Genomic DNA, 21,691 nt, shown 5'->3' with positions numbered 1-21,691 from the left:
GAAAGCCGTCCCTGCTCCTGTCTGGGGATGGCAGCTCCAACCCATCCTCCATCCTGTGCTGTCAGAATGGGGACCATTCACCCTGGGCTACAGGGCTCCCCGTCACTTGTGGGGGGGAGCAGGGCAGGGTGGGGGATGCTCCCACCCAGGGGTGCCCCTGCCCCTTTCCCGTTGGCTGGGGCCATCGTCAGGCCGTTGTCTGGTTGCACACCCCCGAGCTGGGCTCTGCCGCAGGCTCTGCCGTCCCTTCCCCGCTCCCCTGGACGTGCCTCCCTAAAATCCTCCCCTATGGATCCCAGTGTTGGAGGGCACCCCGTGGGAGCCGGGACCGGAGGAGCTCCAGCACCGCCTCGGGCGGCCTCGCACTGCCGCTCGGCCCAGGGCACAGCGTGGCGCTCGCGGCGTCCCCGCTCCAAGCAGGGCTCGCACCGAGGCCGGCAGGGCTGGAGCCGATGGCGGGTGCCGGTCCTCAGCTCCGCCCTGCGCCGCTTTCTCCTCTTCTGAGAACTGTGATGCTGCTGCGGTTTGCCTTCACCTTGGGGCAGCCCCGCGGGGTCGCGGCTCGCTATAAACGCGGCAGCTGCCGGCCCTCAGAACCAGCGGGAGCAGCGCACGCAGAGGTAGGCAGGGGCGTCTCTGGGGGGCGACGGGGAGCCGGAAAGGCGCTGCCCCACTCGGGCACTCCCTGCCCGGGGCCGTGCCGGGAAGGGCTGGGAGCTGCGCCCACCGCCCACCGAGCGGTGCTTTCCCAGCCGCTGCCCCCGGCTCCTCTCGCTCTGCCCACCCCCGCTGCGCCCCGGAACGGCTGCGCCCCGGCTCCGCTCCTCCCGGGATCCAACGCCGCGTTCCCTCGCGCTGCCCCTCTCCCCACAGATGCCGGTCCCGGTGCTCCTGGCGCTGTGCATCGCCCTTACGGACGCCCTGACTGCCTTCCCCCCGAAGTGTGAGTGCGAGAGGGGCCGGGGGGGCTTCAGAGAGGGACACGGCGCAGGGAGGGATGGGGAGCGGATAGGGGGCGACGGAGCAGGCTGGGGGCCGCGGGTGGATCGTACCTGGGGTGGGGGGCACCCAGACCCACCACAGCACAGGTGACAGAGTGACCGCAGCCTCTGCACTTCACCTCCAGTTCTGGTGGGGAACCTGAACAAGGACGTGGTGGTGAAATGCAACACCTCGAAGCCGCGGGTGACCTGGATGCAGAACGGGGAGCCGGAGCCCATGGCTGAGCTCGTGGCCGAGGGACAGACTCTCACCATCATCGGCTTGGACCTGCCGGCCACCGGCAACTACAGCTGCTGGGCTGGCGGCGTCCTGCTGGACAGCACCTACGTGGTGGTCGGGGACAGCGGTACCTGGGGAGGGGGGGGACGTGGGATGATGGGGGCACGGCGACAGGAGAGAGCAGTGGGGAGGGATGTGCGACGTGGGGCAGGATGGGCAGACGTGGGGTGATGGGATGGGGTGGAGACAGACGTGGAGTGATGGGGAAGGGTGGGGATGGATGGAACGAGTGTGGGGGCAGGCAGGGGACTGACACACGGTACAGGGATGGGGAAGACCGTGCTGCTGCCTGCAGGACAGAGGATGCACGCGGGCAGGGCTGTGCGGGACGGTTTGGGGAAGGGACACACAGCTCAGCCCCCAGACCCCAACCCTTTGTCCCCGGTCCTGTCAGGAGAGGAGGGCAGGGACGCCTCCTGCCAGGCCGACTCCTACCGCGGCTCCTTCCGCTGCTCCTGGACGGGGCCCCACTCTGCCGTCTTCCGCGCCCGCCTCACACACAGGTGGGTATCGCAGCCCCCAGCCCGGCCCCGCGGGCTCCCCACGCTCACACTGCCTTCCTGCACAGCGACGGCTCCGTCGGGGACTGGGTGCCAGCAGCGGGGCACGGCGGGCAGTTCAACGCCAACTTCACGGACCCCTCCTTCTGCCCCTTCGCAGAGGAGCTGCGCCCTCTGCAGCTGCGCTTCGAGGGGATCTCAGACACCTCCTTCCTCAACTTCTCCATCCACTTCTTTGTCCGTGATATTGGTGAGCTCAGCCCACAGACGGCCCCGGTGGGGGTCAGGGTGCCGGGAAGCCCGGCGGGCCGCAGCCCCACGCTGAGCCCCGCTGTGCTGTGCTGCCCGCAGTGCGGCCCGACCCCCCGCAGGCGCTGACCGCCCACCTTCAGGAGGGGCGGCTCCACCTGGCCTGGGCCCCCCCGGCCTCCTGGCCACTCCCCAAGTCCTACTTCGCCCTCCTCTACCGGCTGCAGTACGAGCTCCCCAACGGCACCAAGGTAACGGGGCAGGCTGTGCCTGCACCCTCCTGCCCCGCTGTGCGCTCAGCTTCCCTCTGCCCACACGACCAAAACCTCCCCCCGCCTCTCCCTCAGCGCAGCAGCATCGTTAGGAGCAGTGCTTGGTGACCCCCGGGGGTGGGGAGGAGGGGGGTTGGGAAATTGTCACTCCCAGCTGTCACCTCTGCTTCCCCCCAGCACTGCCCAAGTGATGCAGCATCACTGCCTGGGATGGGGAAGAACTGAGGCTCCCCATTGCTGTGCCCCCAGCTTCAGGCGCTGCGCCTCCACCTCCTCCAGTGGTCGCGGCGCCCGTCCCCAAGCCGTGACCAAACCCCCCTTTGCAGGTTGATGCTTTCGTGGAGGGCACGGAGAAGACGAGCCTGCAGGAGCGCGTGCGACGGGTGCGCATCAGCTGCCAGGACCCCTACAGCTACACCAACAGCTCCTGGAGCCCCTGGAGCGGATGGCGGGAGGTGGACGCAGCCTGGCTGCAGCGGGGCTGAGGGGCGCGCGGGGTTGAGGGGGCTGAGGGGCAGCAGCCCGGGGTGAGGCACCCAAAGCCGCCCGGTGCCGACATTCCCATCCACTTCTGTTATATTGAGGCGCCTTTTCTTAACCTCTGTAAAAGAGCTGAGCTTGGCTTTTCTGTGAAAAACCTCAGTCGGGGCGCGTGGGGCAGAGCGGGGCTCTGTGCCCTGGAGCTCCCAGCTCCGCTTTGCCTGCAGCATCCTGCCAGCATCCTGCAGGACATCCAGCCGGCAGCTCCAGCTGGGGGCTGCGGCGGGTGAGAACGAGCACAGACCCCGCAGCCAGGCCTCGTTGGCAGGAAATGGCCCACAGACCACGCAGCCGTGGAGCAGCGCCGGGCACGGCCTCAGCCGCAGCCCCACGCACACGGAGCTGCCGGGGGTCGCGGCCCCATCACGCGGAGCGCTGGGCGCTGGGTAATGCCACGGGGCGTTTATTGAGGCGCACCCGCGTGGACCAGGGCCGGGACTGCAGCCCTGCTGCCGCTCTGGAGAGGCTGGTGAGACTGATGTGCGGCCCGGGGCGCTGCCCCGCCGGGGAGTGGGGGCCTCCCGGGGACGTCGACGGAGCCCAGGGCTCCCGTGGCAAAGGGGTCCGGAAGGACCGGGTTCCAGGAGTCCGGGGGTCCCGTGGCTCGGGAATGGAGGGCGCTGCAGGGGGGCGGGGGGCACGGAGGGCCCCGCAGAGCAGCAGCCCGGTGCCGGGAGCCCGGGGGGTTCCGGCGGTCCCCGGTCCGCAGCGAAGGGGTTTGCGCCCCGTCACGGCGGTACCACGGCACCCAGGCGCAGCTCCTCCCCTTCCAGCATCTCCCTGCAAGAAAGGGGTTCCTCTGAGCCCCGCGACCGCCGCGTTCCCCCCGCCCCCACCCGCGCCCCCTCCCCGTACCGATACGCGGCGATCTCCGCGTCCAGCGCCATCCGCAGCCGCAGCAGCGCGGGGTACTCCCGGAGGCACCGCGCCATCTCCTGTTCCGCTTCGCCGATCTGCCGCTCCAGCTCCGCCACCCGCTCCTGCGGTCGGGCCGTCAGCGCCAACCCGGCACCCCGACCCGGACCCCGACACCCCCAGCCCAGCCGCCCCCCGGCCGCCGTTGTCCCCCAGCTGCGGCCGCACCCCGCGGCAGCGCTCCCCACATCCAGACTCCGCGCCCCCCGTAACGAGGCGCCCCCAATCCTCGCACTCATCTGCCCCCAACCCCAGCGTCCACTCCCCTTCCTCTGAGACCCCACACCGCCGGGACCCGCCGTTCCAGCCCCATCGCGCACCACCCCCTGGCTCACACCTCCCGGCCGGCCCCCCGAGCACCCCCAACACCCTCCCGCATTACCTGATACTTGGCGAGCTCCCCGCTGCGCCGGTCGCGGAGCCCCTCCAGCTGCCGATGCAGCGCTCCCACGGCCCCGCGCAGCGCCTCCACCTCCGCCGCGCGGGCGCGGAGCAGCCGCCGGTACCCCGCAGCCTCTGCGCGGGCGCGGAGCACGGCCTCGCCGCCCCGGGAGCGGGGAGAGCAGCGGGGCCCGGACCAGCCCAGCGCGCAGCCTTCCGGGCCGTCCTCCCCCCCGCCGGGGCCGCCCGCGCTCATCCCGGCGGCTCTGCGGCGGCGCGGCGGCGGCGGCTTCCCCCCCTCCCGGTCCGACGGGCCGCGTCACCGAGTCGCAGCCAATCCCGCCGTCGGGAAACGGGCACCGGCGGCCCCGCCTCCTCCCGGGAGCGTTGCGGGAGCGGCGGGACGCTGCCCGCCCCCCCGGTCCGTAACCCAATGAGCTGCGAGAACCGACGGGGGCGGGCAGCGTCCCGCCGGCACCGCAGGCTCCCGGTGCGCCCCGAGGGGTCCCGGTTCGGGCTGCCGTCCCCGCGGTCCCCGTGAATGCCGGTGTGCGACCTCCGTTCCCGGGCCGTTTTCTGTCCACTGCATCGCGTCCCGGCAGCACCACGAACCGGGGCCGGGTTGGGGTCAGCGGGGAGGTCAAGGTCAAAATCGGGGTCGCTATTAGGGTTGGGGTCGGGGCCTCAGCCCCGTTAGCAGCAGGACCCCGGCTGCAGCTGGCTGTGAGGGTCCTGTGGCCCAGCCCTGCACTGTCTGAGTCCCGGCCTGGCTGCACCCCACTGCTGGGTCACACGGGGGGGTGGAAGTTCACTGGGTGACCCAGAAGAGCCACTGCCCCCATTGTCTGCATCGTGCCAGACCAAAAGTTCAGCCCCACACTGAGACACAGAGAGGGGAGGAAGCAGAGGTGGCCCCGGGAGCAGCTTCTGGGGGGCTGCTGCTGCCCACCACCACGTGGGGGGACCCTGCGCCCATCGTCCAGGCCCAGAGCTGCAGACAGGGGCCGGGAGCACCGGGAGCCCCCCGTGTGGCCGACAAATTCCATCTGTCCGGTGTGCGGGAAACGCTGGGCCAGCGATGGGACCCCCCAGCTGGAAGCCAAAGCTGATGGACTCTGACTCGTCCGGATACCAGGACGCTTGAGAGGGACGCTGCCCCACAACGAACGGGGGCAGCAGTGAGTTTCCAGCACCGGGAATGTGTGAGTCCAGGGGATGCCACCCCCCGGCTCTGCCCTCCCTGGGCAGGATGGGCGCCTAGGGGCTGTCCCAGCACACGGGGCTGCTGGAGGGGTTTGGGCCCCGAGGAGCTGCACAGGGTGGGCGGCCCCCCCAAAGGCTCCGGGCTGGCAGAGGCACATGGGATGAAAGCTGGGGGGGTGGGGGGGTCCACCCGCTCAGAGTCCACCTGCCCAAGGCTGCTGCTCCACCGGGGCAGTGAGGGGGCCCGGATGTGGTGTGGGGAGGGGGCTGCCGCTCAGGGTGGCACCGGGAAGCAGCAGCCCCCTCCCCTCCCCTTCGCTGGGCATCGGGGTGGCCTCGCATCCCTCCAGGCCAAAGCTCCCATCAGTTCGGGGCCCCCGGGGGCACAGGGGCTCCCATCCGCCACACAGCGCCCTCAGACCACGGAGGCCACCCCCGAGACGGACGTCACCTTATTGTCCTCGGCCCAGGGCTGCAGGTTCTGCAGGGCGTACAGCGAGGAGTTGTGCATGCAGAGCGGGTCCTGTGGCAGCGGCTGGCTCAGGCTCTTCTGGAAAGCCTCCTGCTGCAGGTGCAGCATCAGCCGGTTGGCCTGCTGCCGCTCCGCCTCGCGCTCCTCCGCCGTCTGCCTCCTGCACACACGGCCCCGGGCGCAGGGTGAGGGTTGGGCTGCGGGATGCACAGGGACGGCACCTCCCCCCCCCCCGGGATGCGGGCAAAGCAGCCGAGCAGCACCGGGAGGAGCCGCAGGTGAACCCCCCCCCCCCCTCCATTACCTCCACTTGGTGCGGCGGTTCTGGAACCAGGTTTTGACCTGCGCGTCCGTCATCTTGAGGGCTTTGGCCAGCGTGGCTCTCTCGGCCGACGCCAGGTATTTCTGGCGGTGGAAGCGTTTCTCCAGCTCGCAGATCTGCACGCGGCTGAAGGAGGTGCGCGGCTTCTTCCGCTTGGGCGGCGTGCGGTTCTGGTAGGGGTGCCCGATGCGCCGGGTTGCCGCGAAGGGCGAAAGCGCGGCTGTGGGCAGAAGGGGGCGAGCGGCGTGTGGGGAGCACGGCATGGCACAGCCCCATCCCTCGCTTCAGCCACCGGCGGGGAATGGGGCCAAGAGCATCCTGCAGGGAGCTGCCGGGACGGCACGGCCCTCGGGCAGCACTGAGCGCAGAGGGGGATGTGGGCCGAGCAGAATGGAGCTCTGTGGGAGCTGTGGGGAGGGGGCGAGGAGGGATTCCCCCCATCCTGATCCTAAGAGGACGCGGCGCTGCTAAATGTGGTCAGGGGGCTCATGGCACCTCCTACCGTGGCTCTGAGTGCGCCTGAACCCCAGGGGGACCCAGCAGCCAGGACCCCCGGCCTCACCAAGGAGCACAGTGGTCCCACCGCCAGGGTCATGGAGGGCTCCAGGCAGCACAAACCCGGCCCTGTTCCCAGCACCGCGCTGCGCCGAAGCCCCGCCGCCTCCCAGCACTCCCTGCGGAGGGAATGGGACCCGGAGGCCATCGGAGGCAGCTGATGTCTCCTTCCCTTCGCACGCAGCAGCCTCTGGGTTGACCGCCCTGCAGCCGCTGGGGGCAGGGAGAGGGCTGCCACCTCCCATAGGGACACGGGGACGAGGCCACGGGAGCATCAGGGCAGCAAAGGGCCGGGAGGAGGACGGAGCCGGGCCGTGTGTTTGCAGTGTAGGCGACACCACGGCCATCGCCAACACTGCACCACATGGGCAGCGCTGCGCCAACGCGCCGCCACGGGGCTGCCATGGGGCTCCAGCACCCCACAGCTGTGGGGCATGGGGCAGACCCTATGGCAGGCCCCAGGGACGGATCATCCGTGCCCCACACCCCAGCAGTGTGGTGGGAAGGCGTCTGCCCGCGGCGGGGGCGGAAGAGCTCGGCGCAGGTGGAGCTGCACAGTCGGGGGGATGGACGGACGCCCCCGTGCCCCCTCCCCACGCGGGGCGGCCCCTCACTGCAAACAGATGCCGACAGCCCCAACATCACCCCAAGGCTCCAACGCTGAGTGATGGCTACGGCTGGGAGACCCCGTGCCGGGGAGGGGCCGCCGTGTCCCCCCACCGCTGGCGCCAGGCAGGAGACGGGGACGTCACCAACGGCCATGCGCGGGGACGGCGCTCCATCACCCACGGGTGGGCCGGGAGGCGAACCCGGCTCTGATGGTGCCGGGATGGGCTCCCATACCCCCAGACCTCCCAACCCACAGGGCCCAGCCCTTGCAGCCTCCATAGCCCCCACAGCCCCCGCAGCCTCGTCCGCCGCCCTCGTCCCCGCACAGGGCCGTGCTGCAGACGTGGCAGAGCCGCCATCTTGGGAAGGAGCCGCAGCTCACAGCCCCTCGCTCACCCCACCGGCCCCCAGCACCGGGCACCAGCACCCCACACCCTCCACAAAGGGGATCAGAACCCCCACCAACCACCCTGAGCTGCTCCAGGCACGCACCCCACACACAGCTCCATCAGCTGCACCCCACCGCTCTCCCCAGTGCTCCCTCACAACCCAGCCCTGGCTTCGCCCCAAACCCGGCATCCAGCAGCCCCGCATCCATCCCCATACACACACACACGGATCTGCACACCCCGCACAGCCCCGTCCTCCTCCCAACACATCCCACAACCCAGCACAACGACCACAGCACAGCACGGGCTCACAGCCGCGCCAGCACCTCCCCGTCACGTCCCCAGCCCCACAACTGTCCCCACCGCATCCCCAGTCATGCAGACACCCCGCAGCACAGGCCCCAGTTCCACACACACTGCACAACGTGGGCTCACAGCCCCGCTGCCAGGATTCCAGCCCCGCAGACACCGCGTGCTGTTTTCTCCCCACACCGCCCCTCTCCCACACACAGCTGGGTATCACTGTGCGCCGCACACAGGGTCCTCGCTCCCCATTCCCGCGCACGGCATCCCTCCTCCCGCCGGCCCGGGGCCGCAGCCCCGCGGTTGTAACAGGTCGGTGCTGCGGAGCCCGCGGCCGAAGCACAGCGGGACCTCCGGGCACTTCGCAGGGAGCGGCTGCGGCGAAGCTCCGGCTCCAACGGGAACCGGGACCCGGGGCCGCCGGGGGCAGCGCCCACTCGGAGCCGCAGCGCGCGGTCCCCGACGGCGGCCGTGTCCCGGTGCGCGGTGCTGCGGCGGGCGGGGCGGTTCGGAGGGAGCCCGGCCCCGGCACGGCAGCGATCGGCGGCCTCCGGCGCACCGTGGAAGCAGCCGCACGCACGGCACGGGCGGAGCGCGGCCGGTTCCGGCACAGCTCCCCGGCGCGGACGGTTCCCCGCTCCGAGCCGCTGCCCCCGCTCCGCTCCCGCTCCCGTTCAGCCGCCGCTCCGCGCCGCGCGCCGTCGGTGCCTCCGAGAGCCGTCGGAGCGGAGCGCTCACCTGAGAGCCGATCCTTGGCGATGCGCCGCGTCGTCTCCATCCAGGGGAAGGTGAGCCCCGACAGCCCCGGCACCGGCGGCGGCGCGGCGGGAGGTGCGGGCGGCGCGGGTCGGTGCGCGGGGACGCGGATGACCCCGGCGGGCGGCGCGGCGGGCGCGGGGGTCACGTTCACGCTCACGTTCATGCTCATGTTGAGGTTGTAGGACCCGAGCGAGCAGGCGGGGCCGTAGCCGCCGCCGTACAGCCCGGGGTAGTCGGGCTCTCCGGCAGCCCGCGCCGGCCCCGCGCCGCCCGGGGGCTCCGGGCCGCTGAGGATCTGGTCGATGCCGAAGCTGATGGGCTCGTGGGGAGCGGGAGCCGCGCCGCCGCCCTCCCGCGCCAGCGCCGCCGCCGCCGCCTCCATGGCCCCGCCGCGCTCAGAGTCGGGGCATCGCGGGGCCGCCTAGGCGCGGGGGGCGGCCGCGGGCTGCGGGGCGCTGCGGGGGGGGCGGCGGGCAGCGGGCGGTGGCCGAGGCCGGGGCAGGGAATGGGGCATGGCCCGCGGCGGAGGCGGCTGCTGGCGGCCGCGGGCTGCGGGCTGCGGGGCGCGGCGGGGCCCCCCGGCTGCACGCGCTTTTCTGCCCCGCTCCATCTGGAGCTGCCAAAATCTCGGCCGCCCGCCCGCTGATTGGCGGCCGCGCCCCGTGATGGACAGCCCGCGCCCTCTGGGGCGGGGGCTCGCGCATCCCGGGGCCACGCCCCAGCACCGGCCCCCTCCCCGGCCTCGGCACCGGGCCTTCCACCCCACCCCCCGCCCGGCCCTCGGCCCGCCGGGATCCCCCGGACCACCGCGGCTCGGCGCGGGCAGCGCGTCTCCGGGGTCTCCTGTCGGGGTCCGTCGGAAGCGCGGCGGTGGGGGAGGAGGCGCGTCGCGGTCCCCGCAGACCGGAGAGCCGCCGGGCTCGGAGCGGTGGAACGGCGGAGGGGTCCCAGCGTGACATCGGGCCGCGACGCGGCGCACCTCCTCGCACCGCCCTGCCCCGTCCGGGGCCGTCGGGGCGCTCGGAGCGCAGCACCGGGGCCGCCACCCGCTTTCCCCCGCCGTGTCGGAGCCGCCCCGTTCTCCGGGCGGAGACCTCCGCGCGTTTCAGGGCGCACAGAGCGGCCCCGGTGCCGTTATGCGTTCGCGCGGGGCCGCTCCCCGAGCCCGGGGCGCTCCGGTGCCTCGTTCCCCGCGGCCGCCGCTGTCCGCACGTACCGACCGCGGCCACTCCGACCCCGCAGCAAACAGATCCGGCGCCCGCCGCTCCCGGAGCACGGATCTGCGTTTGCTCCCACCCGCCGCTCCCGGCGGCGTGGACCCGGTTACCGCTGATACGCCGTTACCGACAGCGCGCACCCGCCTCCCACGGCCGGTCTGCTTCGGTGACACGGAGCCCAGAGCCGGGCCCCTCCGCGAGGCTCGGATCTGGCACGGAGGGTGGCCCGGGCTCGGCGCCCACCCGCACACCGGGCACGCATCGGGAGGTCGCGGCCAAAGCGGGGCAGTGCGGTCCTGACTGGGCCCTTGACGACTGTCGCGATAGCGCCTGGCCGCGGCCTCGGGTTCGGTGGGTCAGGGCCGATGGGTGCCGGGTCCCGGTTCAGGGCGAGGGCGGCGGGTCACGTCCCCGGGGCGAGGGCCGGAGCGGGAGGGGCCGCCCGTCCGCCCTGGCGCCACCGGTCTGGGGCAAATGACATTACCGGGGCTGCGCCTGTAAATCACGGCGGCACCGGGAGCAGCAGCTGCTGCGGCCCGGGGGCACGGCACGGCCCGGGGGCTTTGCAGGGCTCGGGGGCACCGGGCGGAGCCGGGCCCGGCGGGACGCGCTGCTCCATGCGGTGTGGGGCCGCATTGGGTGCCGCGTGGGGGGCACAAACACACGCACACACAAACACACGCACACACACCGAGGGGGGACTCAGCTGCACACACGTGCGTTTGCACACCCTGCAGAGCAGCACAGAGAATGCAGCGCCGATACACACGCGCACACACGGAGGTGCTCACACCCAGCTCCGCAGCACCGCCCCACGCGTGCACACCCACCGCGGCACGCGGGCACGCGCAGCCCACGGCTCAGCACGGCTGCACACGCATCCACGGAGCCACCCGCACCGCCTGCACTGCGCACACGAGCAGCCACACACGGCGCAGTGCGACCGTGCACACGGGGGGCGGGGGGGGGGGGGGGACCCAGTCGGACCGTCCGCAGCTGCGCCCACCCCCCCCTGTGCGCACACGCACCCCACGCTCCCCTCCCCGTGCCCACACAGCTCCCTGTGTACACACACACAGCAACACAACACACAACACACAGCACACAACACACAACACACAACACACAACACACAGCACACAACACACAGCACACAACACACACACACCACTGGCCCACGCCGGGCTCACCCCACCCTACACGGCACAGCCTGGACCCCCCCGCGCCGACACAGGAGCTGCCCCCCGCACCCGGAGCTCCCCGGTGCCAACGGTGCGGGTCCCGTGCGTGGACACGCATCAAATGCGGCCCGACCCGCAGCACTGCAGCCCTCAGGTGGGGGGAGGAAACTCCTCGCGCCGGGGGGGGGGCGGGAGCGGGCGGCAGCGGGTTAATTAAACCGAAAGCGGGAGGCAGCTGTGTGCAAGCGCCCAGGGGCTGGAATGCCGCGCGGTCCGGGAGATGGATTGGGGGGCAGGGGATGAGCCCCGCGGCACCCGCCCGTGTCACCGCCACCTCCGCCCCGCGCCCGCGGGAGCTGCAAAGCGCGTCCCGGCCCCGCTGCGGTGCTCACCGACCCACTCGGGGTGGGAGGCAGAGCTGGGGGCCGTGCGGGGTCTGGTGACGGTGGGGCACACGGAGCGGGGAGCTCAGCCCGGGCTGGGGGGACCAGGAGAAGCCCGAGCCTCGGGCAGTGCTGGAACAGAGGGCGCTCGGTGAGACCGGCGCCACGGCGGCTCGGGGTTCTCTTTCCAGGAATCCTCACAGGCCCCAAAGCCTCCCCACCGGCATCTCCCAGTTTCGCTGCTTCCGTGCCCCGTGAGCCTCTCACGGCTCTGCCCGGCACCGCGGGGCTCCGCTGAGGGACCCTCGCACACACCTGCGATGAGACAGGGCTGGGAGCAGCGGCACTCAGACACAACTCTGCACCTCGTTCCCCCCCCGCAGCTCACACCCCTGTGGTCTCCAACGCGCGGCCCCACCGATCTGCCCTGTGGGCTAGCACCCGCTGCCGCTGACAGCTGCAAAACGATGGGGCAGAGGGTGGAAAATCAGCCTTCAGTCCCACGGCGCTGCCCGCAGTGAGCGCAGCACCAGGCCCTGCTGCTGCCGGAGCCGCAGCGGTCGCACAGGGGCCGTGAGCTGAGCAGAGCTGCACCCCAGCATCCCGCTGCCCCGCAGGGCGCCCAACCCGCGGCACAGCCGTGACGATGGATGCACAGATCCCACGGCCTTCGCACGGCTCTTCCATCACCGCAGCCGACCCCCGCGTGTCCCCTCCCCCCCCGAGCTGCCGCTCTGCAGCTCACGGAGCCCCGCAGCCCCGCGCCGGCGTCCCCGTGCCCCGCACGGCTCCCTGCCGGGCTCGGGCGCTCTGCCGGGGGGCAGGACGGAGTACCGCGGGTCGCTGCCCGCCCCTCGCCGCTGCCAGCCGCTCCAGCGCGCGGCAATTAAGCGGCGGAGGCCTGGCCGGGCCCCACGTTACCACCGGGAGCTGCTGCCAAGCCGCCCTCTCCCGCCCGCTCCCCCTCTAATCTCATTATCGCTGGACGTCCCCTTCTTCCTCCCGCTTCCCCCCCAAACCCGCTGGCAAACTGTAGGGACAGTCAGCTCCTCTCTGGCTGCTGGGTTAATTCTGGGCTAATTAGATGAAGCCAGCCCAGATTGGATTACTTTAGCCTGCATTTGGTCCTCCAGTCCTTGACTTGCGGCTCCCGTGGGAGCTGCTGGCGCCTCCTGCCTCAATCAGACACTTCTTAACCGCATGAAACACTCCCGGTGCCCCGCACCCGCCGGCCCCGGGCCGGGCGCTGGCAGCCGCTGGGTGCGGGGGTGACGCGGTGGCACGCACGCTTCGCTCCCCCCGGTAACGACCGGCAGCGCCGGGCCGGGCCGAGCACTCGGGCAACCGCACCGCGCGGCCACGGCCCCGCACACCGCGCCCCGCACACCGCGCCCCGACGACCTGCGACGGCCGAAGCCGCCCCGGTCGGGACGTCACCGCGGTGACCGTCGGCGGCTGCGCAGCGCCTTCGGGGAGGAGCTGTGCGCCACGGGCGGCGGTGTGCGCCGGCCCCGTGCTGTACGGTGCGCTGCCCGCCGGGCTGCGGCCGCGGAGCGGGGCGGGGACGCGGAGATGGGGCTCGGGGCGGCCTCTGGGGAGCGGGGACTCCGGGCCGGGGGCAGCGTGGGCGCTGCTGTCCCCCCGCGTCCCTCTCCGGCCGCTCTATGGGACGGAAGCGGAAGGCGGGAGGCGCGGGGGGGGGAAGCGGAGCAGCCCCGCTGTCCTGAAGGGTGCGGGGGGATCCCACTGTAATCAGCGGGGTCGACGGCCGAGGCCCCGAAGCTTCCGTGGGGCTGATGGGTCACGGCGTGGGGCTGCGGCCGTGGAGCAAGGTGCGGGGTGCTGGAGGAGCGGGAGAGCGGGGGGGGGCGGTGCGCGGCCCCCGGCCCTGCAGTGTGTGCCGCGGGTCCCATCCCGGGCTCCCGCTGCCCCCATCCCCGCGGGGGTCGGGTTATTCTGGGGGATTCGGTCCCCCCGCTCCCCCGAGGCTGCGGGCTCTGCCCTGCGGTCCGGGGCTGAACGGGCCGGGGGGCGCCGAGTGCCCGCAGCTCTCTGTGCCGCGGGGCCGTTGACAGAAACCGTCGCTCAGAACCTCGTTATCAAAGGCCGAGGGCAGGTAATTGGATTCTGCAAATCCAATCAGGTGCATTAGGCAGGGAGTTCAGTCCATAACCAGTGCCCAGCCCCCCCCCAGCCCCCCGCCCCGCGGCCGCGTTGCCACGAACCCCCCGGCGCCGGCCATCCCCGGAGCCCCCCAGCACCGGGACTCTCGGGGTTGGTCCTGGTGTGGGGCTGGGGGCTCCGCGCTGAGGCCGGGAAGGGGCCGATGGCACCGGGGACGGCAGCGGGATGGGCGGCCCCGGCCCGGAGCTCTGCTGCTCTGTGCCATCCCGAGCTGCTCCGGGCTCAGCACGGTGCCCCCGCGCCGGGCACGGCCCGCCCGCCCCGCACCCCAGGGCCGGGAAAGCCCCCGCAGCGCTTACCAGAAGGAGCCGCCCAGCCCCGCGCGGCGGAAATGGAGCTGAATATTTGAGCAGGTCTCCGCTAAAAGCCCCGGCCCGCCCCGCAGCCCCGCGGAGCTCAGGGGTGCATTAATTATGTATCTGCGGATGGAGCCGCGCGGCCCCGCCGTGCCGGGCTGCAAACGGTCTGCGGGGCGCATCGGTCCCCACTGCAGCCCTTGACCCTCCGGGCCCCATCCCCATCCCCAGCCGTGTTCCTGCCCGGCGTGGCGCTGCTGCTGTGCCAGGGCACGAGCAGTGTGAGGTGCCAAGCATGCCGGGCTACAGAGGGGTGCAACACAGGGGCACAGACGGCACAGTGCATCACGAGGGTGTGGGGAGGGGGCACCCCGAGGGCAGAGAGCAGCACATCCCCAGGTGAGCCGCCCCACGTGCTGCTGGGCTCCCCTCAGCGCCCACCCTGCGGCCCCTTTCCGGGCCTGTCCTGTCCCAGCTGAGCTCCCACAGCCCCAGCATCACCGCCTGGGTCGCGGTGCTGAAAGGCTGCGTGTGGCCCCTACAGACACGGCTGGATGTGCCAGGGAGCGTGCAGGGAGCGTGTGCTGGAAGCTGCACGGCAAGGAGGCTGCACTCATGGAGTCAGTAGGGTAGGAAGGACCACAGAGATCGCCCGTTCCAGCCTTCAGCCCGTGGCTGCTCCAGGCCGTGTGACCCGCGGCGCCGCTCGGTGCTGGGCGCCCATCCTCAGCACGGTGCTGCTGTCGGTGCGCTGCCGGTTCTCAGCCCGGTGCCGGCACGTGGTGCAGGACGGTGCTGGCAGTGAGTGATGCTGCCTTGGCCCCAGGGCTGTGCTGGCCCAGCTGTGACCCTCGCAGCCCCCCAGCAGGCCGTCCCTCCCAGGAACTGCTCCTGGCAGTACAAATGGGGCCGGGCCCTCCCAGACACGGGCGGTCACCCCGGCCCCTGCCTCATTTCTCACCGCCCAGCAAGGACGGGGTCGGGGATGGGGCGGGGTCGGGGATGGGGCAGGCTCCAACCAGCAGTGGAGGGGCTTTCACGGGCCCATGGGCCCCCTGGAGCGCCCGGATTCCCCTCCTGCGCTGGGGGTGATGGAGCACGGCGGGAGGCGGGGGGGGGGGCGGATGGCTGACAGCTCAGCGACACGGCGGGGGATTCACGGCAGGGCCGGGCTGCATCACACGGATGTGAGGAGCCAAGCCAGCCTGGCCAGCTCTATCCAGCCCAGGGATAGGGCCGAATTGTGCTGGCTGGGATGTGGAGGAGCTGAGGTGGCCGAGGCCGAGCCCAGAGCTGTGCCCAGGACCGGGGAATCCGGTAGGGATGAGGAGGAGCTGGGAGGACCAGCAGCAGCACCCAGCCAGGCCAGCGGCTCGCAGGGCTCGGTGTGACGGGGTCCGGATCTTCCACCGAAGGCTCTCGGTCCCGCACGCCCAATCAATGAGCGGAGCTCGCTCGGCTCCTGCGGGCACCGTGGGGGATGCGGAGCCTCGCCCTGCGCAGCCGAGCCCGGACCGAAGCAACAAAGCGGAGACGCTGCAGGTCCCGTGCGCTCCGTGCCCGGCCCCACAGCCCCGGCCCCGGTAGCCGTTACGGCGGCTCTGCTCGAGTTTTAACGGCACCCCGATCCCGACTGCACCCCACACACCGCGCCGGGGCCGCCCAACAGCGCCGGGCGCCGCTCCGGGTCCCACGGGGCCGCGCCGTCTGCCCGCCCCCGGCCCCGGCCCCGGCGGCTCCCCAGGCAGCACTTGTTGCTGGGGATTGCAGCAATAATCGTAACCGTAACGAGCCATTACGGCCGTTAACAGCTTCTGCTTTGCATTAGCGGGGCCGCTCCTTCCCCTCCAGAGCCCTGATCCAATCACCCCCATTAGCGCGGCTCCAGGCTCCGGCTGCTGCGCCGAGGAGGCCGCCCGGCCCCGGCAGAGCCCCCCGCCCCCGGCCCCGCTCCTCGACACCACCCCTAAGCCGCCGTGCCCCGCACCCCCGGCCCTTCGCATCCGCTGCCCCCCCAACCCTCAGGCAGCCCCGGGCAGGTGCTTGCCGTGCCCACAGCTAGCACGAGGGCTGCCCCACGGAGCCCCCGGCCCCACACGTGGCAGAGCAGGGGGGCCTGGGGGTCGTCGCTTTGGGCATTCAGGCCATCCCTGCCCAATCAGTGCAACCACGCTGCTGAACCCTCACTCCCTGCCCCCTTGACAGCCCCATTCCCTCCCCATCCCCATTCACCCCCGCTGAGGCCATTCCCATCCCATTCAGGGCATTCCTGGTGGTCCCCCATCAGTGCCCTTACACTGCTGTACCCACCCTATGCCCAAGACCCTCATTTTCCCCCATCTCATTATCTCAGGCACCTCATTCCCCTCATACCCCATTCCCCAGGACCCCATTATCCCCCCTCAGCCCCCATTCACCCCAGTGCTCCCATTCATTCACGTGCTCATCCCAGCTCTCCCCATTTCCCCCCATCCCACTCCCTCAGACACCCTTATATCCCCCTTATATTCCCCTTATATCCCGTTTCCCAGGACCCCATTATCCTTTCCTCCTCAGCTCCCATTCACCCCAGGTCCCCGTTACCCCTCGCACCCCATTCAGTGCCCTCATTCACTCACACATACATTCACCCCACTTACCCCCCATTCACCCCACTTCATCCCATTCACCCCAGTGACCCCATCCATGCCCGTCTTCCCAATTAATTCCCCCCAATTCCCCCATCCATTCCCCTCTGTTCCCAGATTCATTCCGCCCCGTTCACCCCATTAATTCCCCTCAATCTCTGTTCTTTCCCCCCGGTCCCCATTCATTCCTCCCCCCCCGTTCCCTTCCCTCCGCGCCGTTCTTGCAGTGATCTGGCGCCCCCTACCGACCGACCGCCGCGGCACTACGCGCTCACCTATTGGCAGCGGCTGCGCCCTCAAGCCCCGCCCCCTCGCCCCCATTGGCTGCCATTGGAGGGCTGGGCCCGGTCACTGCGTAGCTCCGCGCCGGGTCCGGCAGGGGGCGCCGTTCCCTCCCGTCCCAGCATTCCTGGCGCGGCGCGGGGCACGCCGGGAGCTGTGGTCGCAGGGAGCGGCGCCCGGCCCCGCCCCCGGCCCGAACCCGGAAGTGCGCGGGGGCGGAGGAGGTTCTAAGATGGCGTCGCCTCCTCAGGGGGGCCCGATGGCGATCGCCATGCGGCTACGGAACCAGCTGCAGGCCGTCTACAAGATGGACCCGCTGCGGAACGAGGCGAGCGGCGGCGGGGGGGCGCGGGGGCGGAGCGGGAGGCGCGAGGCGCGCAGGCGCCGTCCTCGGCATTGTGCGCATGCGGACAGCGGGTGGGGACGGGCGGCAGGGGGCGGGGCTTCGGGCGGGGGCGGGGCCTGGAGCAGGTGTGAGGGCGGGGCCACAGAGGGGCGGGGCTTCGGCACCTGTGCACGAGACGGCATGGGGCCGTGGGGGGGGGCAGTCCTACAGCGCGGTGGGGCTGGGGGCTGCAGGGGGTGTGGGGCGGATCCAAGTCTGCAGGGTGGGCTGTAGGGGATGTGGGGCGGGTTGGGGGCTGCAGGGGTGTGGGACAGGTTGGGGACAGAAGGGCAGGCTGGGGGCTGCAGGGGATGTGGGGCAGATCCGAGTCTGCAGGGTGGGCTGCAGGGGGTGTGGGGCGGATCAGGGGTTGCAGGGCAGGCTGGGGGCTGCAGGAGGAGTGGGGCAGGCTGGGGGCTGCAGGGGGCTGCAGGAGGTGTGGGGTGGGTTGGGGGCTGCAGGGGGTGTGGGATGGGTTGGGGACTGAAGGGTGGGCTGGGGGCTGCAGAAGGTGTGGGGCGGGCTAGGGGCTGCAGGGGACTGCAGGGGGTGTGGGGTGGGCTGGGGGCTGCAGGGGACTGCAGGGGGTGTGGGGCGGGTTGGGGGCTGCAGGAGGTGTGGGGCAGATTGGAGTCTGCAGGGTGGGCTGCAGGGGGTGTGGGGCGGGCTGGGGGCTGCAGCGGGCCACCCATGGCATGTGGCTGGGTGATGATGCCGTGCGACTGCAGGAGGAGGTGAAGGTGAAGATGAAGGAGCTGAACGAGCACATCGTGTGCTGCCTGTGCGCCGGGTACTTCATCGACGCCACCACCATCACCGAGTGCCTGCACACCTGTGAGTGCTGCAGGGCCGTGTGCTGACGTCCCCCTGTGCCCGGCCCGCCCCATTCATCTCCCCTTCCCTGCCCTCAGTCTGCAAGAGCTGCATCGTGAAGTACCTGCAGACCAGCAAGTACTGCCCCATGTGCAACACCAAGATCCACGAGACGCAGCCGCTGCTCAACCTGAAGCTGGACCGCGTCATGCAGGACATCGTGTACAAGCTGGTGCCCGGCCTGCAGGAGAGTGAGTGCCTGGAGGACGGTTTGTGCTGCAGGGATGGGTGTCAGGAGCAGCCCTGCGCCCAGCGTCCCACAGGCCGGGCTCTGAGTGACAGCGCAGCGACAGCGCAGTGGTTGTGATGAATGCAAAGCAATGCAGGGGGGGGGGGCTCCCGATCGGCCCCCCGTCACTCAGGATGGGGAAGGGGACGGCGCTGGGGACGTGTCTGGAAATGTCAGCTCATTCCAGCACAGCGTGCGGGCGGAGGGGCTCTGAGTGCTGTCACGGAGGATGGGGACGTGCTTGTGCTGGGCTGGGAGCACAGGAGTGCACAGGGTGGACCAGGGCCCTGCAGCCCAGAACGCAGGAGGGGATGTGAGCGATGCTGAGAGCAGGGATGGGGGCCTGCAGGGCAGCTCGTGTTTTCTGCCAAGCATCCTTCAGAGCTGGGAGATGAGCGAGGGCAGCTAGGGGCCACCACAACACTCCTGGGTGCCTCGGGGCACGGCTCAGCACTGCTCTCCTCTCGCCCGCAGGTGAAGAGAAGAGGATCCGGGAGTTCTACCAGTCCCGTGGCCTCGACCGGGTGACGCAGCCCAGCGGCGACGGTGGGTGGGGATGGGGATGGGGTGCGGGGTGGCACGGGGACGGCAGCGGGGGGCTCATTGCTGCTCCCTTCTCCCAGACACGGTGGGGGGTGACCCCATGGGGCTGCCCTACAGCACCTTCGACCATTCCCGTGCCCACTACTTCCGCTATGACGAGCACGTCTCGCTGTGCCTGGAGAAGCAGAGGTGAGTGCTATGGTTCTGCTGAGCTGCCCCTCGCTGTGGGGACAAGTGGAGAGCAGGAGAGGGACTGCAGCTCCCGTATCCCCCCCTTGTTACCCAGCTGTTACCAGGCTGTAGGGCTGCGCAGCCCCCCTGCAAAGCTCTGCCCCCCCCCCCACTTCCCATCGCCCCTTCCTGGAGGGCTGAGCGTTAATAAATGCGGTGCAGGGCACCGAGCAGCTGCCTGCCGACTCCTGACAGCAAAGTCAATAAGCGGCAGCGCTGGGAGCTGTGCTGGGATCGATGGCTGCAGCTCAGCTGCCAGCTCAGCCACGTGTCTGCCCTGCTGCCACCCCGACCGCCATGGGGAGCACGGGGCGCTCGGATCAGGGCGGCCCCCGCCTCCAGGGTGGGATGAGAGCCAGCAGGGCTGTGTGCCAGGCTGTGCCCAGAGGGATGGCAGCGGGGTTATGGCCCCCTGGCTGCCCCTTCTCTTTCCTCCACAGCTCCAGCAAGGACAAGAGCAAGGCCGTTCTGCAGGTAAGCATCTGGGCACTGCGGGCTCTGCCCTGAGGCTGGCTGTGTTCTTTGGAGCACCCCCAGACCACGGGTTGGTGGGTCGTCCCGTGGCTGCTGCAGACTTTGGACGTTTGGGGAGCAGTTCTGCCCCGCACAGCGCTGACCCTGCCCCTATGGCTCTGCCCTTTGCAGCAGAAATACGTGAGGTGCTCCGTGCGGGCGCAGATCCGGCACCTGCGGAGGGTCCTGTGCCACCGCCTGGGGCTGCCGCTGCAGCACGTGAGTGTGGGCCGGGCGGGGGGCAGCAGGGGGCAGCAGGGGGCCGGGAGCTCAGGCCGATGATGGCGCAGCCCTGCCCACAGGTGCAGATCCTGTTCAACGGCGAGGCGCTCCCTGACCACATGACGATGAAGCAGCTCTGGCTCTCACGCTGGTTTGGCAAGGTGGGCGTCGGGGGGGGACCCCCACCCTGCAGCAAGGGGGGGAGAGGGGCGGGGGCCGAGGCCATGGAGCAGGGAGGTGCGCAGTCACGGATGATGGATGCCGCTGGCTGTAGCTGCGATCGGGTTGTGCTCGCGGTGGGGCAGCAGCTCTGTGCAGGACGGAGCTCGGCGGTGCTGCGGGTCAGAGGGGCGTCCCAGGAGGGGTGGGACAAGTTCATGGAGCACTGAGCGCAGCGCCCTGGGCCACAGGGGCGGGGAGCAGCAGGAGTGCTGGGGGGCAGGGAGTGAGGGGGGGAGATGCCGAGGGGGCAGGGAGTGAGGGGGAGGCTGGTGGGGGGCAGGGAGTGAAGGGAGTGGAGCTGGGGGTCGCTGCTGCCCTGACACCCCTTCCTCGCCCTGCAGCCTGCACCGCTCCTGCTGCACTACAGCATCAAGGACAAGAGGAGGTAGGGGCTGGGGGCGGGTGCTGCCCCCCCCCCCCCGCAGCACAGCCCTGCTCCTGCCCCCCCTTCCCCCTCTTTAACTTAATGCCCCCCTCCCGCTCAAGTTTATTTTTTGAATAAAACTGTTGAAAATCCATCACGCTTCCTTTGTGGGGAAGGGGGGGTGGCACATGTGAGGCTGGGGGTCCTGCTGGCTCCTCAGGGGGGAAATTGGGGCAGCATCCCACTGAGTCCCCGCTCCACCCGCACCTTGGGATGTAGGGCTGCGGGGGGGTCGGCGCCCCTCAGTGTCAGTGTGGAGGGGGGGATACGGCACTGAGACACAGGATGCACCGCAGCTTCTGCCCAGGGGGGTGAGGGAACGGTGGTGGGGTGCAGCACCGCAGGGGGTGGGGGGTGATGCAGCGGGACGGGGTGCAGCAGCGCGCTTCGGACGTCAATAGTGCGGCTGCAAAGCGGGGCGGTGCTGGGGGGGCTCACGGCCCGCAGCCCCCTCCCCTTCCCTCCCTCCCTCCCCCCGCCGCCCCTCTCGGCCGCGGCTCCGATCCATCACCGTCGCGGCCGCCTGGCGCACGGCCCGTCTCCCCCTCCGGTGCCAGAACGCCGCCGAGGAACGGCGGGGGGGGGGTTCGGGGGGGCGGCACGGCTGTCGCCTCTGCCCCCCGCTGCCCGCGCACAATGAGCCGTAATGCAGCCACGGGCCCTCGGATCGCCCGCGCGGGGCGGCCCCCCCCCCGCATCGCGCCTCATTACCGCTATGGCGGGGCAGCGTTCGCCGCCATCTGCGGCCGCCGGTGGGGGGCGAAGGGGGGGGTGCTCAGCTGGCGGCGGGGAGCGGCGCGGGGCCGGGCGGGAGGAACAGGTGCCGGTGCCCCGAGAGCGACGGAGGCTGGGCGGCCGCCCGTCCCGGCCCGTCGGGGCACCGCAACGCCGGGGCCGCCCCCGCCCCGCTCTGACCCCGCGCCGCGGCGGGGGGATCCGGTTACCGGCGCGGCCGCCCCAGCTGTCGGCCATCCCTCACGCGGCCGCCGCGAAGGACGTGGGGAAATGCGGGCAAAAAGCGGCCGAGGGTGGGGAGGGTGCGGGGGGGGGGGTCTCACCCAACGGGGAACGGGGCCGCGGGGTCGCGCTGGCGGGGAGAGGGCTGCTGGGGGCTGCGGAGCGGCGCTGC

The 21,691-nt window shown here is 71.4% G+C and overlaps 4 protein-coding genes across 5 annotated transcripts; 2 read left to right on the top strand and 2 right to left on the bottom strand.

Annotated features, from left to right (window-relative positions):
* Window positions 1–873: 873 nt before the first annotated feature.
* Window positions 874–2,787, top strand: LOC125692572 (interleukin-12 subunit beta-like). Its single transcript, XM_048943251.1, has 6 exons — window positions 874–943; window positions 1,127–1,348; window positions 1,676–1,784; window positions 1,850–2,031; window positions 2,133–2,281; window positions 2,629–2,787. Exons 1-6 carry the CDS (start codon window positions 874–876, stop codon window positions 2,785–2,787), a joined length of 891 nt encoding a protein of 296 aa, XP_048799208.1.
* Window positions 1,824–4,429, bottom strand: LOC125692676 (alpha-internexin-like). Its single transcript, XM_048943490.1, has 3 exons — window positions 4,140–4,429; window positions 3,698–3,822; window positions 1,824–3,622 (listed from the first exon to the last, which is right to left on the bottom strand). The coding sequence occupies exons 1-3, from the start codon at window positions 4,392–4,394 to the stop codon at window positions 3,571–3,573; spliced, it is 432 nt and encodes a 143-aa protein (XP_048799447.1). The 5' UTR covers window positions 4,395–4,429; the 3' UTR covers window positions 1,824–3,570.
* Window positions 4,430–5,621: 1,192 nt separating this feature from the next.
* TLX2 (T cell leukemia homeobox 2) lies at window positions 5,622–9,132 on the bottom strand. Its single transcript, XM_048943250.1, has 3 exons — window positions 8,730–9,132; window positions 6,118–6,355; window positions 5,622–5,973 (listed from the first exon to the last, which is right to left on the bottom strand). The coding sequence occupies exons 1-3, from the start codon at window positions 9,130–9,132 to the stop codon at window positions 5,757–5,759; spliced, it is 858 nt and encodes a 285-aa protein (XP_048799207.1). The 3' UTR covers window positions 5,622–5,756.
* Window positions 9,133–16,282: 7,150 nt separating this feature from the next.
* PCGF1 (polycomb group ring finger 1) lies at window positions 16,283–20,605 on the top strand. 2 transcript variants are annotated; one of them, XM_048941773.1, is made up of 9 exons: window positions 16,283–17,248; window positions 18,034–18,139; window positions 18,217–18,369; window positions 18,882–18,953; window positions 19,031–19,139; window positions 19,622–19,655; window positions 19,827–19,913; window positions 19,985–20,077; window positions 20,480–20,605. In XM_048941773.1, exons 1-9 carry the CDS (start codon window positions 17,153–17,155, stop codon window positions 20,525–20,527), a joined length of 798 nt encoding a protein of 265 aa, XP_048797730.1. In that variant the 5' UTR covers window positions 16,283–17,152; the 3' UTR covers window positions 20,528–20,605. The 2 variants fall into 2 exon arrangements, with proteins under 2 accessions (XP_048797730.1, XP_048797731.1); XM_048941774.1 differs by having other exon boundaries at window positions 16,922–17,248; window positions 19,997–20,077.
* Window positions 20,606–21,691: the final 1,086 nt, after the last annotated feature.

Source organism: Lagopus muta, chromosome 4, assembly GCF_023343835.1.
Source record: "Lagopus muta isolate bLagMut1 chromosome 4, bLagMut1 primary, whole genome shotgun sequence".
In the NCBI taxonomy this organism is placed as follows: Eukaryota; Metazoa; Chordata; class Aves; order Galliformes; family Phasianidae; genus Lagopus; species Lagopus muta.
Note: the sequence above shows the minus strand (reverse complement) of the source record. Positions and strands in the feature narration are given on the sequence as shown.

What these genes read in the sequence shown, in the direction of transcription:
- LOC125692572 (XM_048943251.1), top strand. Translation starts at nt 874, where the DNA reads ATGCCGGTCCCGGTGCTCCTGGCGCTGTGCATCGCCCTTACGGACGCC. An exon ending in CGCGCCCGCCTCACACACAG is followed by an intron (nt 1,785 to 1,849) that starts GTGGGTATCGCA and finishes CTTCCTGCACAG; the next exon opens with CGACGGCTCCGTCGGGGACT. An exon ending in CTTCTTTGTCCGTGATATTG is followed by an intron (nt 2,032 to 2,132) that starts GTGAGCTCAGCC and finishes TGCTGCCCGCAG; the next exon opens with TGCGGCCCGACCCCCCGCAG.
- LOC125692676 (XM_048943490.1), bottom strand. Translation starts at nt 4,394, where the DNA reads ATGAGCGCGGGCGGCCCCGGCGGGGGGGAGGACGGCCCGGAAGGCTGC. An exon ending in GGGAGCTCGCCAAGTATCAG is followed by an intron (nt 3,823 to 4,139) that starts GTAATGCGGGAG and finishes GCCCGACCGCAG; the next exon opens with GAGCGGGTGGCGGAGCTGGA. An exon ending in GCGGAGATCGCCGCGTATCG is followed by an intron (nt 3,623 to 3,697) that starts GTACGGGGAGGG and finishes CCTTTCTTGCAG; the next exon opens with GGAGATGCTGGAAGGGGAGG.
- TLX2 (XM_048943250.1), bottom strand. Translation starts at nt 9,132, where the DNA reads ATGGAGGCGGCGGCGGCGGCGCTGGCGCGGGAGGGCGGCGGCGCGGCT. An exon ending in CGCCAAGGATCGGCTCTCAG is followed by an intron (nt 6,356 to 8,729) that starts GTGAGCGCTCCG and finishes TTCTGCCCACAG; the next exon opens with CCGCGCTTTCGCCCTTCGCG. An exon ending in AACCGCCGCACCAAGTGGAG is followed by an intron (nt 5,974 to 6,117) that starts GTAATGGAGGGG and finishes CCGTGTGTGCAG; the next exon opens with GAGGCAGACGGCGGAGGAGC.
- PCGF1 (XM_048941773.1), top strand. Translation starts at nt 17,153, where the DNA reads ATGGCGTCGCCTCCTCAGGGGGGCCCGATGGCGATCGCCATGCGGCTA. An exon ending in GGTGCCCGGCCTGCAGGAGA is followed by an intron (nt 18,370 to 18,881) that starts GTGAGTGCCTGG and finishes TCTCGCCCGCAG; the next exon opens with GTGAAGAGAAGAGGATCCGG. An exon ending in GACGCAGCCCAGCGGCGACG is followed by an intron (nt 18,954 to 19,030) that starts GTGGGTGGGGAT and finishes CCCTTCTCCCAG; the next exon opens with ACACGGTGGGGGGTGACCCC.